We start from the raw sequence: 16734 nt of genomic DNA, 5'->3' as shown, positions 1-16734 counted from the left end.
TTAGTATTAAATTAGTATTATTATTTGAATGTTTTATTAACCTCAGATATTCCAAAATAGTATCACATACTTAGAAAAACGTCATAGAAACATTTTTTTGTCTTGAAAATCTTGCCAAACAGAAGAATCATTGTATTTTAGATTTTTCTATCATTCTTTTCCAAAGTTTATGAGTTTTAAAGTTTTAAAGTAGCTTTCATAATAACATATCTAGAACTAGAAATCTAATAAGCAGATTTAATAAATTAAATCACTAAATTATATTAAAAATACATTTCCAATAGTGGCACTTCTAACTTAAGCTTCCTAATGTCACAGAATTCTAGTGTAAAAGTTAGTCCTATCTTCCGCTGCCTTGTCATATTATGTTGAAGGAAATTCTTTTAGTGTTATTCAAAATAAAGACATTTTTATGAATTTATGAAATGTTTGATGAAAGATTAGAATGCTTTAAAATTAGTTTATTTGTAGTTTTTTCTACATTTTAGTATTTTCCATAAACTTAATTTGTATTCCTACATTTGAACTTCATTTTGTTTTGTAGTTTGTTTAAGGACTTGATAGTCCAGACTGGCCTCAAACACCTGATCCTCTGCCTCAACCTCCCCAGTGGTAGGATTACAGGTGCATATTACCACACCCAGATGATTCTATATTTGAACTAAACAAATTTCATATCTAAGCTTATTGGATATTTTTCATTAGGGTTAAAAATATAGAAATATTGCTTCAGTGTTTTCTTTGTCTCTTGAGTATTACTTAAGGCTCTTTGATGTATTATAGAATTTGGAGGCATTATTCTGATTTAAAAGAAAAAATACTTTCACTTTCAAATAATAGCTATTATCCATGTTCAGATTTGTATAGCAGTCTCCTAATCTGTATAAAATACTGTTTTCTGAGATACAGTTATTTTGTAAAGAATCCATGTTTTGGAATCAGTGTGTTAAACATGCTCAGTATTATAGCATGTGATATATGTAGTTGTGAGGTTATACTTTCTGTTTTAATTTGTTGTTGACATATGGTTTCTTGAGAAAGTAAGAGATTTGTCCCTTTATTTAGGGTTATTTCACAGTAGTTCATTGGTTATTTAATAGATTCTTTTTGGCTTCTTAAAATTAAAAGCTCTGAAATAAGACGTATTCAAATGTTACCTCTATTCATATTAGCTGTGTGACTTCGGGGAATTTTCTTGTCTATGTGTGTTATATGTTACACCAACATCAGAAATTTTTGAGGATTAACTAAGTTAATACAATTAAAACTTTAGACTAGTGCCCCACTTTTACTAATCACTAAGTCATAAGTCATTGATCTATTGCTTGTGCAATCAGATAATCATTCAAGAATATGATTAATCCTTGTAACTGCAATTCTTCGGTGCTATCATAATTATTAAGTTTATGGCACCTGTCATATTCTAGTAAACAAAATGTAAAGTTTAAAAATTTAAAATTTAGAAACGTGGAGTCTAATTCTGTATCATTTAATTTTATAACTATGATATTAATGTTTGCTTATCTTAGAAAATACAGTAACTTTTGATCTTATTTTCTCTTATTTTTCAGGTTGTGTAAATCCACTTGGGGTCACTGTTCTATATACAATAAGAACCCACCCCTAGGATTTTCCTTTAGAAAATTGTATATGCAGCTGGATGAAGGAAGCCTCACCTTTAATGCCAACCCAGATGAGGTAAGTGGAGAACATAATTTTTTGTTTCAGATGAACTTGTACTATCTTGCTGCAACTTTCTAATATTATAAATTTGTAGGTGAAATTGAAAATTACTGAACATGCCTTCTTAATCACTGAAAAATCAAGTTTCTCGTTACATGGCATAAAAACTGTCTACCTGCTAACTTTGTTTGGCAGCATTCTTGAGACATACAGTATTCTACTGGTCTGACATGCATATTAGTGGAAAGTGTAGCATTTTGTCAATGAAAACACAGAATATGTTCATCACATTTTATCTGCAGCATTTTCTTCATGTTGATCCTTTCTATTTAGTAATGATAATACATTTATCACATCTAATCATAGAGAATGTTATTCTAGTTTCCTACATAAAAATGTTCCATGTCAGAGATGACTTTAGGTTAAAAAGACAACTTAGCAGGTAAAGATGCAAGTCTGGCAATGTGAGTTCGATCCCCAGAACCCACATAAAGGTACAAGGCAAGAACTGATTCTATAAGGCTGCCCTGTAACATATGTATCCTCCACATATGTGCCATGGCGCATACACATACACACAATAATAATTTTAAAAATTAAAACTGAGCCAGGCATGGTGGCGCATGCCTTTAATCCCAGCACTCGGGAGGCAGAGCCAGGCGAATCTCTGTGAGTTCAAGGCCAGCCTGGTCTACATAGTGGTTAGACATCTTAGCAGGTAAAGATGCAAGTCTGGCAATGTGAGTTCGATCCCCAGAACCCACATAAAGGTACAAGGCAAGAACTGATTCTATAAGGCTGCCCTGTAACATATGTATCCTCCACATATGTGCCATGGCGCATACACATACACACAATAATAATTTTAAAAATTAAAACTGAGCCAGGCATGGTGGCGCATGCCTTTAATCCCAGCACTCGGGAGGCAGAGCCAGGCGAATCTCTGTGAGTTCAAGGCCAGCCTGGTCTACATAGTGGTTCCAGGACAGCTGGGGCTATAGGGAAACCCTGTTTCAAAAAGACCAAAAAAAAATTAAAACTGAAAACACACACACAGACCTAAAATATTCACTTCTTAATTCTGTTATAAAGTTGATATTTAATTCTTTTATAATATAAGAATGATTGAACTCTGAAGAAAATTCTTTCACTGACCTTTACATATTTTTGTTTTAATGTATCTTGAAAAAAATCCTATTTTCAGAAGTGTCTCTGTATCTAGTGGACTTATTCAGATCTAGATGGACATGATGTGGCACTCTGAGTCCTTCTGGGTGCTTTGTTTGCTGTAGAAAAACTTAGCTGCAATTATTTTAGTTTAATAATTTGTAAATGATTTTCATTTGTTTTAATTATATTGAGTTTTTGAAATTATGGAACCAAATATTTTCTAAAATTATATTGTTTGTTATAATTAAGGAAATGTTCATCCAATATAAAATTTTATGCATAAATGTAAAATGCTTTTAGAAATATAGTATAATAATTAGTGACACTGCATTTTTAAATAAATTTTCACTTATAACATATGGTTTCTTAATTTTTTCTTGTACATATGTAAAAACTGAATGTCACTGTTAAACACATGCTTTATCCTTTAGACTTATCCTTACAGACATAACGAATTACATACTGTACAGCCTGCTATAGTGTTGAAATTTTGATACTCATTTTCTTTCTTTTCTTTCACCATTGTTTTCAAGAAGTAGGCAAAATTCTAATGCTTCTGTTGGTGGTATTGTTATTGGTTTAGAGTTTTTGAGACATGGCCCCATATAGCGCAGGCTGGCTTGTGTTTGCTTCTCTATGTAGCCCAGACTGCCCTTAAATCCTGGTTTGCCTGCCTCAGCTTCCTGAATGCTGGGATTACAGATAGTATGCCTCCATGTCCAGCAAAAACTATTCTTAATGAAAATGGAATCATTTATTGAAAGCTAAAGTTCAAACTACACCTTTGAAGCCATTATAATACCAGTCTGTAGACTGATGACCATTCTTTAGGAAGGTTAGCAAGTATAGAAATTTTCATGTCTTAACCCTTTATTATAATTTTCTTGTATTTATTATACAATATAATTGCTTTGACTTTATTCTTAGTCAAGTCCCAGGTATCTTCCTTGTAGACAGGTAGCATTAGCATTCACCTTTCAGATCTTGCACTGTGGCACAACCGCTCTCGACAAGAGATCCTGCTGTAGTATGTATTCAGAGACTGGAGTGACTTCAGAGACATCGTTATGTTTAGTTACAATTAGGCATTATTTGCTGATTAAAACACTTCATATGATGAGCTTTCTAATAAAAAACGTTTTGCACTAGTCTTTTTGGCAATTAAGTGATGTCTGTTGGAGAACTGAGGCACAAGAGTATAGGGTTTTGCTTTAGAATGTGTAAGAATCAGGAGAGACAGCTTTGTAAACCCTAATCTTAATATACTGAATTTATTAAATGTTACTGTCTTCTATTATAAATTATACTGATGCTGAGTCAAACTATCATCTTTAATTCATATGAGTTAAACAAATGTTACATTATAAGCAAAATACAACTTGATAAGCACCATTTCAGATTATAAATCAAAAATTAGTATATCATTACTGATACTGATTATAGTAAATAATTGTTCCTTGCTAAATGCGTTCCAATTTTTAAAAGCAAATTATAGTCATTCTTTTTATGAAAAGAAGGAAAAATGCATATGTTCTCATATATTAGTATATGGGCTAGATAGTTTAAATGTTAAATTGGAAAAGTTTGACATGAAAATATGTGTACATTTTCAGCTATATATATTAAAAATAGATTTCTTGTTACTAACTCCTAAAATAAGGCAGGGGGAGATAATACTCAAAGTCCTTTTTTTAATATGACAAGAAGTTTTTAAATTTTTAATCAAAAGATTTTTAGAACGTCAGTTTACTTTTCCATCCTACCTTCCATTGTTATTGAGAGTTGGCTGTATTTTCTTTTTCTTCACTCACCGAGATGTTTTAAAAGTATTGTAGACTGTGCCTGAATGAATTCACCATTCTAAAAGGGCCATAAGTTTTTCCGAGAGACATAGAACTGAGCCATTCAAAGATTCTGTGGTTCCAGATTCTGAGTCTGTGCTTTTGTAAATATCAGTACTTAGCACACATTGCCTACAGCAAAGTAGAATTCTCTCTTAACCAGAATGTACTTAGGAAAGAAATAGGCAAAATAAAAGGGGGTCATCTAAATACATTTAATGTGTTCAGAAAAATGAGGGGAAATGTTTTAATGACTGTATCCTAACTTTTGTTAATAATATAAGCTCAGATTGTAAAGTGTTTACTAAGTGAAGTCTTAAAAATTAAAATCATATAAAATATTTATCAGAAAAGATGTTTTTATAGAACTTAGCCATGTGAGTCCTATGTTAGCCAAAACACTGGAATGACTTGTACAGAGGTTTCTGAGTGTTAGAAATCAGAGTACTTTTTGGAGATTGATTTTTTTTTTTATTCCCCCCACTCACTGGAGCACTGTCATCAGACATCTTATACTGGGTTCATCTGATTGAGCAGTAAATTACTTTGGATGGTATATTCAAATATAAATGGTGTTTATTGCAGGTGCCTGAGATGAGATGTATTATTGTTGACTATTAAAAAAGTGTATTTTCCATAATTTCTAGTTTTGTACTTAACATTTTCATAGCAAGCATCATTAAAATATAAAAATAAGAATACTTACAGCCACAGGGAACAAGATTCTCCAAAGGACACCGTTCATGTCACGGATATGGGTAACCAAACTCCATAGCAACTGCTGGCAGTGGCTCATGGGGTGGGGGAGAACATCTGCACAATTTGTGGTACGATTATCTAGCACGCTGTTGTTGTGTGCATGACATTGTGATCTCAGCTGTATGTAACGTCTTGATCTTGTGCATGAGCTTGTGTACTTTGTGGCAGATGATCACATTCTAGTAAAATAATGTGCTGAGCACTCTCTGTTTACATTAAGTTGTATTTCTCTTGCATGTACAAGTTGTGTGTGTCAGTTTTATTCTACTAAAAGTGTTGTAATAAAGTAATTTTAGTTACTGTCCAGTAAACTATATTTCTGTGTTCCATTTTGTATTACAACATTTTCTTGACATAATTATCCTTAACTCTAGAGTCTGAAGAACTGGTAATAAGCATAGTGTAATATCTCCATAAACATGTTCTGAACAGTCTTTTAATGTTATGGAGTCAGATTTTTTTAAAGTATTTTAGCTATATAAGTATATTTCTCCTGTATTCATATAGAACAACATAAATGCATATAATTTTATGTATTTTAACAGATTGATCTTGGATAAAGATAAAGATATCTTAAATTTGATTTATATATAAATAAATATTCATAATTTATTGTTAAAACAGCATATTCTTTTTGCTGTTAAACTAGAACATTTTTAAGTTTTAATTATAGGAAGATCTTAGGAGTTCACATTATTGTTATTAAATTTGAAATATGTTTTTTTACTGTACTATATGCCACAAAATGGTTATTATCATTACTTCTTAGTGAACAGTGTTGAAAAATAGCTTCAACTTTTATCCTTAAGGATAAACAGTCTTTAACTGGTTTATTAAAATATACAGATAGGCATTTCTCAAATATATTCTTTAGGAATACATGTCTGTGATAGATTGCCTTATTTTCTAGCATAACTATTTAAAGCCTGTAATGCATCCTAGACATGGTATTTGACAGGTAGATGTAGTATGTAGCCTTATCCAAGTTTATTTGATTTAATAGTATTTGTTTTTGTTAAAGGAACATTCCAGAGAACACATAAAAATATACTAATACAGGGTATCTGTAATCTTACTGTGTTAAGTAAATGTGAAAATGGTTGAGATAGCATACTGTTTATTTTCGGCTATCTGATATCATCTCTCTGATGAAACTCTGTTGCTCTATAATTGCTTGTTTATACTTCACCTAGAATCTCTATTATGAAATCTGTGTACCTATAATTTATTTTCTTTTTCATAGTCTGATAGTACTTACTATTTTTTCTAATGCCAGAATTTTGTTGGGTTCTCACAGGGTGAGATATTTTACATGTTCTGTATTTTTATTGTTTTCTAATTTGTTAAGGAAACTGTTAACTTGCAAAATAAATCTCTGTATTGAAATTCAAGAAATTATCTGTAGACTGATACAGATGTCCAAGTGAAGTAATTTGATATTAATAGATGATTCTTAATTAAATCTTTGATGTCTCATTCTCTGTGAGCTATATTAAATCTAAGAAGGATCTCCTGAATTTCAAGTGCCGGCTAACAGGCCATTTAGGTGCTTTCTTTTTTTCTGGAAAAATACATTGGCTTTTGAAATTTTAATTGTACCTCTATAGACCTAAAAATTTTACTTTGTCTTTCTAAGTAGTCTTTCAGTCAAAAATCTACATGATAAATAATAGGGCATAAGTCAGATTGATAGTAAGATGTGTGTATCTTGAACTGTGTTTTATAGCCTAGAAAAAGGAAACTTGACTTTCTAATTCTTGACTAGGATATGACCTAAAGTCTGTCTTCGAATAATAGAGTCCTCAGTACCCTTCAGTACACCTCTCAGTGCCACCCTTTACAAACTGCTATTTTCAGTGTACAGTGCTTGCATGTACTAGGTAGAATGCTTTGGCTACCAGGAACAGAGAGCTCAAGCTCATAGTGACTTAAATTGTACACATTTCTTTGCTTTTAACAAGTCTCCAGAGGGGTGTACCACAGTGATAAAGTGATCTAGTTGTGGAGTCTGTTGACTTTTGTGATCTCTTGGTACCAAGAGGACTGGTACATCTCATAACATTGCATTTTCATAACAGTGCTCTCAACATATAGAAGGCAGAAGCCACTTCATTCTTAGATTCCTTATATTTCCTAGGTTTAAAAACACTTTTTCTGAATCCTTCAGTATACATGTGCTTATTTTGTAGTGAACAGGACTGAATCACATGAACACTTCTGGAGCAATAGAGTAAAGAAAAGAAAAAGATTACATGATTGATTTAGGTCTGAAATTCAGGAATTACTTCTAAGACGCTAAAAGTAGTACAAAAAGGGACACACACAGCCTTTGGGTAAGCATCCCTAACACCATTTAATGAGTGAGCTCCTCACAAAGCTTCTGATTCTGTTGCCCCAAGTTCTGGTGTCTGCTGCGTTAGCAGCCCCATACCCAAAGGAAGAGTATTGACAGCAGAAGCCACAACCATTTCATTTGATAGGTGACACTTCAATTTTAAATTCTACCACTGAGCAAATGGTCAAAAAGACAAGAACAAAGGTCTAAAGTGGTTGAACCTCCTTCTCAGAGGGCTATTCCTGCACACTAAGGAAAAAGGATAGAAATGGAACTCCAGGGATGTATTATAACTCCTAACATGACAGTATTCTATGGTAAAGGTAAAATTAAGTTGTTGGAGAGATGGCTTATCAGGTAGAGCAATGGCTGCTCTTGTAGAAGAACCTGATTTGATGCCCAGCACCAATATGGCAGCCAGCAGCCATCTTTAACTCCAGTACAAAGAGATCCAATACCCTCTTCTGATCTTCATGGGCATTGCCCGCACCTTGTGTACCTACATATGCAGGCAAAACACTTGTACACATAAAAAAAAAATTTTAAGGTAAGTTTAAAAAAAATTATGGTTCCCCTTTCCCCATGCTCGAGAAAGAACCCCTTCCAGCTACATTCCCAGTCTGTAGAGCTAAATATAGAGTATTCTAAGGTGATGCTGCTGATGTCATGTTACTGGGCTTTTCTGGTGATCCAGTTCTGACTCAGGCATCCCAATTCTGATGTGCATTCATATGTAATGATGAGACCATCTGCAACTGTCTTGCAGTCATGAGGACTATTAGCAACACATTGAGAACAGAATATTGGAAAGAAAAAAATTGAGCCTGAGATACTTATCAGTAAACTTAACTTTTTAAAGCAAATTTATCCTTTTACCTGATTTGAATCAAATTCCTTTTGTTGGCTGCCCAAAGTTCTAGTGCATTATTATCATTATTGTCCAACCCCATAGAAGTTTGATAAATGATCCTGAATGCAAATTATTTTTAAAACATTGTTAGTAAAGAAGCACCTCATTTGCATATGAAATTTGATCAGAGTGAAATGACAATGAGAGAAACTCCTCCAAACACAGCTTAACTAGCTTCTCCCTAGACAAGGGTTAGCAAGTTAGTTACATGTCAAGTCGTGCTAATCTGCAGGCCATCCTTTTTTAGTATAGTGTGGTATAAGTATATATTAATTGCATATGTATGAAGTATGTATATATGTCTTTCTTGTCTGGTTCATGAGATAATTTTATCGTTAAGAAGCCAAACTTACTCTATTCGGTCAACTTCAGTTTCTTCTTTGGTGCCCTCCCCCTCCCTTCTCCAAGAGTCATTGCAATACATAGTTCAGAAGCAGTCCACAGAGGCTTGTGCCAAGTAAACCTTTTTCAAAGAGAATTGGATTTCCCATAGTTGGTGCATCCTGTCAGACTGCCTGGTATGTTTTCCACCTGCTTCTCATTATTCTATTGTAGATGCTAATTTGCTATCTTAGTGTGAATTGTCAGGAGTGAAAATTAAGTGAAATTAGTTGACAGTGTGTTGCTGGATAGTATATTGCTTGCTAAAATGAGCAAGATTTTGTCTTCATTTGAATTACACTTTTGTTTCCAATATAGATAAATATTCTTAGAAAGTTTACAGTGTTACATCAAATATTTCAAGTATATTTCAAAGAAAAGTATGTTTTCCATTCATTTCTTTCAGCATATTCTACCTGAACACGTTGAAAATGTCTTCTCTTGCTTCATATAATTTCAGAGAAACTCAATATCCATTTCTAGATTTAATGGCTAAGCAGTTGCCTCTTTACTTGTCTTTAATTTAGCAATTGCTGTTACCAAATTGACAGTACATGTCCCATTGAATCCTGGCAGCTGTACAAAAAATATAAATAGCGTTTTCCCTCACTTTAGATCTCTTCAACTATAAGGCATCCATCAACTTAATTACAGCTTTTGAAATACAGGAATAACACAAACACTACATTAATTTTTTTTTTTTTTTTTTTAGATTTTTTTTTTTTTTTTTTTGAGATGAGGCTTGGTCTCATTATGTAGCCCTGACTGGCATGGAACTCACCAAGCTGAGACATCTTACAGACATCTTTCTGCCTCTGCCTCCTGAGTGCTGGGATTAAAGGTGTTCACCACCACACCTAGCCAATAAATGGATTTCTTAACTAAATGACTACAGTGTAATCCATAAGATTATATAGTGTCATCTTTCATATCATAAAACTTTTAAGGATGCCTTCTTTAAAATCAAAATCTTAAGATTGAGAACAATTTTAGGTCACTAGTTGTTACATATAGCTTCAGAATGATGAGTTGCTTCTAACTATCTGGAACAGTGCTCCATCGTTTAAGAATTTACAGTGTGCAGGCCTGGAGAGATGGCTCAGTAGTTAAGAGCACTGGCTACTCTTGCAGAGGACCTGGGTTTGGTTCCAGCATCCACATGACAGCTAACAGCTGTCTAATTCCAGTTTCACGGGAATCCAACACCCTCTTCTGACCTCCATGGGCATTACACAGTATTGGTGTACCTACATGCATGCAGGCAATACACTCTTACACATAAAATGAAATTAATAAATAAATCACTTTTAAAAAAATTTACAGTTTGAGGCATTTGGATGTGTACTGAGGAGGAACTGTTACTAAGTATCCTTCCTTCCTTCTTTCCTCTTTCTTCCCTCCTTCCCTCCTTCCCCTTTCCCTCCTTCCCTTCCTCCCCCCTCCTTCCCTCCTACCCCTTCCCTCATTCCCTTCCTCCCTCCCTCCCCCTTCCTTTCTTCCCCTCCCTCCCTCCCTCTCCCTCCTTCCCTCCTTCCTTCCCTCCTTCCTTCCCTCCTTCCTCCCCTCCCTCCTTCCTTCCCTCACTCCTCCCCTCCCCCTCCTCCCTCCCTCCCTCCTTCCTTCCTTCCTTCAAAAGGGTCTCACTGTTTAGCCCTGGTTAACCTGGAACTTGCTATTTATACCAGGCTTGCCTGAAACTCCCAGAAAGCCACCTGCCTCTGCCTCTTGAGTGCTGGAATTAAAGGCATGTGCTAGTACACCCATCTATGTCTTGAGCTCTTACCAGTTATGTAACTTTTATTTTGGTCAAGTAAGCTCTGTGCTTCAGCTTCCTCATGTGTAAAATAAGTACAATACTAGTGGCATCATGATGATTAAGTGAAATAGGCATGTTAAATGCTTAGTGCTTCTAACTACTCACCAAAATAGATCTAGATATTTATACTACAGGTACAGGTACAGTACCATAATTCAAAGGGCCAGATCCTGCTCTGGGCCTTGAAGTTCTAGAGTGTTTGGACTCTTGTAGATAACTTTGCAACTTAAAGGCCTTTATGAAGTCTGTGCCAGTCAGTCCCATATCCTCAAGCTTTGGTGATACATTTTGCCTTTAGTTGGAACTAGGACATAGGAGCCATCTTTTTTATACATGGTAACATTTTGCTTCACTGAATTTGCTCCTCTGTCATTAAGGCTTTTAAAAATAGTTAATTACTAAAAATGCATTTCAGAGATGTTAAATATTCATAAGAATCTAGAAAATATAAAAGTATAATTTTATTTATTTATGAGTTAGATGGATATGCACATATTCCAAATGCAATATTTGTATGTGATTTTTTTTATAGAGCAAGAATTCTAAATTAGTAAATATTAGTGTATAAATGTCACTTTTTTTCATTAGTTTGAATTGTTGATTAAGCATACTTTAAGCTAATGGATCTTCACTGTGTGTTGTTGATTAGAATGTTTTCTTTTTCAGTTTTAGAGTCAGATTAGAGATAGCATGTGCTTTTCTAAGAATTTTACCTCAGCTGTGAGCAACCTTTTCAGTTACAATTACAATGACAATTGCTATGTTTAATTGTTAGTAGTGATTTGTGATTCCGGAAAGAAGGTCATAGCTATCATTGTAATGATGCACTCTAACCACTGTTATAGGGACTATTAGTAACTCACAGATGTTGCTCATTTTTTGTTTCAGGCTATTAAAACTAATGAATGGAGCTTTTAATTGTTTAAAATTTTAGACAATGAGGTCCATATTACTGCCAAATAGTATCGCTTTCTCTCTTTTGAAAAACAAGCAGAAAAACATCTTCCCTATATCCCCTCTCAATTTTCCCTAGGCTCCTTTGAGGGTGTTTTCCATTTTAATTTAGATTTTCATTTAACTGTTCTCTTTATATGAAACATCCTTCTTGACATATTGTAGCTATAAGGCATTTCAGGTATATATGGTCTATAACTTAGCAATTTTCATCATGCTACATTTTAATTAATGAAAAGTGCTGGGGGCCAAAAATCCTTGCCAATTTAAACAACATTCATAAGTAATTGATTTACCACACTCAAGCCAGAATAATCTGATTCTTCCCCATCCTCTGGATGAAGTGTGATGCTATGATGTCCCAGTTTGCTTCAGTAACCACTGAATTGGCTACAACTGTCACTTCTCCCACAGTGTGGACAATGTATACCCTCTGTTCTTAACAAGAGGGGGAGACCCAGGTTTGCAGCTCTTAGTGTACCCTTTCATCTTAGTTCTGGGCAATACAGAGCTTTCCAGTGAATAGCTTCATTGTGGGCATATCAATGAGAAGAAAGCTTACTACTCTTGTGAAATAATCTTTCTTCAAAAGAGAACTTAAAAAACCTGCTGTATTCATTAGTCTTTGAATTTAGCAACTAGATTAAGAATAACAATTATGTATGAGCATTTTAAATTATCATCAATAAAAGTGTAGGAAAGTTTTAAATTTTCTCTCTGTCCCTCCAAACGATAATTTAGCCTTTGGAACAAAGTAGTAGTTGATAGATTATCAGGAAAAATGAATACAAATCTGTTACTGTGCAGAAATATGGAAGCCATATACAAATTATGAAAGTTAACTAAAAGTGACAGATGATCAGAGCTTAAATATCATTTTGAGCTTCAGAGAGAAACTGGGACTTGAGGTGGGGGTGGGAGAATTGCAGACAATTCACCTCGCAAAGCTTGGCTTATTATGATTCTCAGAGAATAGTTATCAGAAAACTACTTATAGTAATCTCTGTCCTATATCCTTAATCTCTCCTGGGAAAATCTGTCTCTGTATTCTTAATCTCTCCTAGGAAAGGATTTGTCTTGGGCAGTCAGGGGATATCGGATAGATTAAAGCCTCTATGCCCATCCAGCTTGATAATACAGACAAATGTAAAATTTTGGGGGCAAAGGGACAACTTTTCAGAATCATTCTTATATCTGTAACGTCTCCGAAGAACCACTTGGAAATACGCTAAAGCAATATATTTTGAAATGGCCCATTTTGATTGCCATCAAAAAGATACATCACTTCTGAATTGTGTACTAAAGGTCATTAAGCAGGCAAGAGAGCCGTGCACATTTACAGGGGGAGAAGATGTTGCAGAGCAGTGTGTACAAGGAAACGAACTGACAAGAGAAAAACAGTCCTAAGTTTGTCAGTAATAAATCTGTGTTTATTTCACAAGTAAGAAGAGTGATTTTTTTTGCTTGCTAGTGAATTTCCCCAGATAAATTATTCTTAACTATTCAAGTTCTGTTGGTTTCTTTTTCTTTTTTTAAATTTTCAATCCTTGATTAAGTAGGGAGGGTAAGAACAGCTAACTGAACAAGGTCACGAGTTTTTACCTACCTAGCCACTCTGCATGCTGAAGGAAAGAAGGAGGCTGTGTGAGTAGTCGCCTTGACCAGTGGCTTGTTTTCATTTGACCTGTGGCAGGCTGGTCAGATGTGCTTCGTCTGCTACTCGTATTATAATGAAGTGTATCTCTTAATGTTTTCTTTTACCTTTATTGTGAAATATCACATCTCAATTTGAACTTCATTTGTTTTATTTTCTACTGTGGTTGAAACACGTATGTGAAAACAAATATGTCCATTTTCATTGTAAAAAAAAAATAGAAATCTAGGTTTAACTATTTTGTTTTATAGTTTTTTGCTAAAATTAAGTATTGTGCTTTTCTTTAAGTCTTTAAAATATCCTTTTAAAACAAAAATCAAATTCAGTTTGTAGTTGTTTTCTATTATCTACAAAGCAGACTTATCATCATAGTTACTGGATTTCCCAGTGTATAAAAGGAACACTTTGAGGTTGGAGAGATGACTCTGGTTAAGAGCACTGGGTGCTCTTGCAGCAGACCCAGCTTTGGTTCCCAGCATCTACATGGTGGCTAGCAACTCCATAACTCTAGATCTAAGGGATATGATGCTCTCTTCTGGCTTCCATGGCCATTGCATAATACAGGTGCACTTTATGCATGCAGGCAAAACACACTTGAATTTTGAGTAAGACTACCTAAATCCATCTTCTTTTCTCTCTCTCTCTCTCTCTCTCTCTCCCCCTCCCTCCCTCCGTCCCTCCCTCTCCCCCTCTCTCCCTTCTCTTTCCTTTCTTTTTAAGACAGAGTCTCATTCTGTAGCACAAACAGAATGGAACTCCCTACCTTACCTAGGCTGACCTCAGACTTAATAATTCCCCTGTCTCAGCCTCCTGGCTTCTCTGAGTGTGGTGAACATCACCATGCCCACCCCAACTAATTTTTTTCTTCTAAATTTTTTACTAGGCTGTTCTTTGGGAAGTTAAGAATATGACCTAGTCTGTAATGGTTTGGTTATACTTGTGATTGATTTCTTGGTACTGCCTGTGATACAATACTTCTGCCAGGTGTCTTTACCAGCAGGCACTGTTCTATACTAGCAGTCAGTACTTTTCACTATGCATACCTAATTTTCTAGAATTCACTCTTATCCAGTAACTATTTACTGGCTATGAATATAATAGGGAAGATGTGCTTTTCTATGCTGGGGGGTCAAAATCTTGTCTTTTGTACATCTTGTGAGTGCCAGGCAAACACTGCACCACTGCTACTGAGCTATATTTCCAGCCCAACTTCACCTGGACTCCTACTGCTGCTTGCTGCTTGGCCCTCCTTTAGTTTATCCTAGTAGGTTCCCACTTTTACCCTGTTACTGTTACTAATACAAATCTTCACTGCTTTGCTCATGATCCCAAAGCTTGCATCTTTTATAATCCAGATGTCCTTTCTAAGAAGGAAACCAATATGGGCTCAGTATTCACTTTTCACATTCCTAATATATCTGTCCCTGAACCGGTGCTTCTCCCCAGGCTTCTGTCCAACAGGCTTAGGCAACTTTGTGAACGCTAATGTAGGTTTAGTCCGCTCCCTGCCCTCTTCCACCTGCTTTGCTGCTCCTGAGGCAGAATCTTTCCTACTCATCAGCCTTTTTCCTTTCTCTCTTAACGTTCTGTCTTCCCACATACATAGGTCAAAATTATCATTTGCTTCTTCTTCCCATTGATTTTACCATCTCTCCCCTTTGTACTGAAGTTTTCAAGTTAGTGTGGGCTCAGTCTCTGTACCTTCAGCTCTTTTCCTTATTTAATTGTTTGCTTAGACTTGAACTTTACCACTTTGTGGAGAGACATCTTGAAAATCACAACTGTCTTTTCTCCTAGTCACTAAGACCAGTGCCCTCTTTCTCCATTTTAAATCTTTGAACTATCAAGAGGAACTTGTCACGTTTCTTTTGTTAGTCATTTTAATGTCTTCACAAAAAATCCCTGGTTTTTCACTATTTACGAAACTAAGGCTGTGAAACTTTAAGTATACTGTTTATTTTCACATCATCCGGCGACAGAGCCACAGTTTGGTGCTACTTCTTAAATTTATGCTTTTACTATCTCTAGTAATTGCTTCTTTTGTACAGTGTTCTTTTTCTTTTTTCTTTCTTTCTTTTTTTGTGTCAGGGTCTTACATTATAGGCCCAGATAGCCTAGAACTCGCTGTGTTTCTTTCACAAGATAGCCTAGATTTGTGGCAGTCCTCCTACCTCTGCCTCCCAAGTTCTGAGATTATAGTGTAGGCCACCATGCTGGGCAGATAATTACCTTTACTTTTTTTAAATCTCAAAGACTGTTAGCTTCGGAGACATTTCTCTACCATCCTCCTTTCTTCCTTCTGATCTTTCTTGTGTATTCATAGAATATATATTAACATATATGTATATTTCCTCTGTATCCTAAATAGTTGCCAGTTGCTTATTAAGACTTTCTAGTTAATCTACTACCATTACCTCAATTAAACCTTTCTTTCTCCTCCTCCCCCACACTCTTCCCTCTCTCTTGTCCTGGGATCAAACCCAGGGTCCTGCCTGTGCTAGACAAGTACTGTAGCATTGACCTAGCCCTCGTCTTCAACACCCTCACCTCTTTGTTTGTACACAGGGTCCCATATAGCCCAGGCCATTCTCAGGCTTGTTATGTAGCAAAGGCTGATCTTCAACTTCTGATCCACCTGCTTCCACCTCCCCAAGTGCTGGAATTATAAGTGTGCAACACCACACCCTGTTTCTTTGTCTGTCTTTAGGTGGTACTAGGGATCAAACCCAGATCTTCATGCTAGGCAAGCACTCTACCAGCTGAGCTGCATCTCTATCCCCATTACTTGTTTGTGTTAGCAGTCATATTTTGGTAGTCATTCCCCTCTTCATCAAGCCAGAAACACTGGTTATCTTTCAGTCTACAATGTCCTGTGAACTGCTAGCCAGCATTTTTATCAAACACACTTCTTATTTTTTATTTATGTAGCATTCGGAATCTATTTATTCCTTCCCACTGCTACAGCCCTTCCACATGCTCGAGACTGGATAGTTGTGGGAGCTCACTTCCTAATTATCTTCCATTACTTCTCTTTTATTATTTCACATCTCCATGGGGGATGCATACATCCAAGACCTGAAACTTTGCCTGAATCTGTCACTAATAGTGGATTTAGATATGCTATGTGTTTTTCTTCTATCTCTATAACTATGGTAAAGTTTAATTTATCAGTGATGAACAGTAAGATACTAACAACAGTATTAATAAAAAATGTTTGGGATTAGAGAGATG

At 35.3% G+C, this 16734-nt stretch overlaps 1 protein-coding gene across 1 annotated transcript in view; it reads left to right on the top strand.

Annotated features, from left to right (window-relative positions):
* The window catches only part of Fbxo8 (F-box protein 8), a 46762-nt gene that overhangs the window by 19438 nt on the left and 10590 nt on the right, over positions 1–16734 (top strand). The window contains exon 3 of the mRNA XM_008847139.2: positions 1572–1698. Coding sequence (XP_008845361.1) covers positions 1572–1698 — 127 coding nt within the window. The remainder of the gene's footprint in view (positions 1–1571; positions 1699–16734) is intronic.

The sequence above is a fragment of the Nannospalax galili genome, unplaced genomic scaffold (assembly GCF_000622305.1).
Source record: "Nannospalax galili isolate Female #2095 unplaced genomic scaffold, S.galili_v1.0 scaffold461, whole genome shotgun sequence".
NCBI classification, from domain to species: Eukaryota; Metazoa; Chordata; class Mammalia; order Rodentia; family Spalacidae; genus Nannospalax; species Nannospalax galili.
Note: the sequence above shows the minus strand (reverse complement) of the source record. Positions and strands in the feature narration are given on the sequence as shown.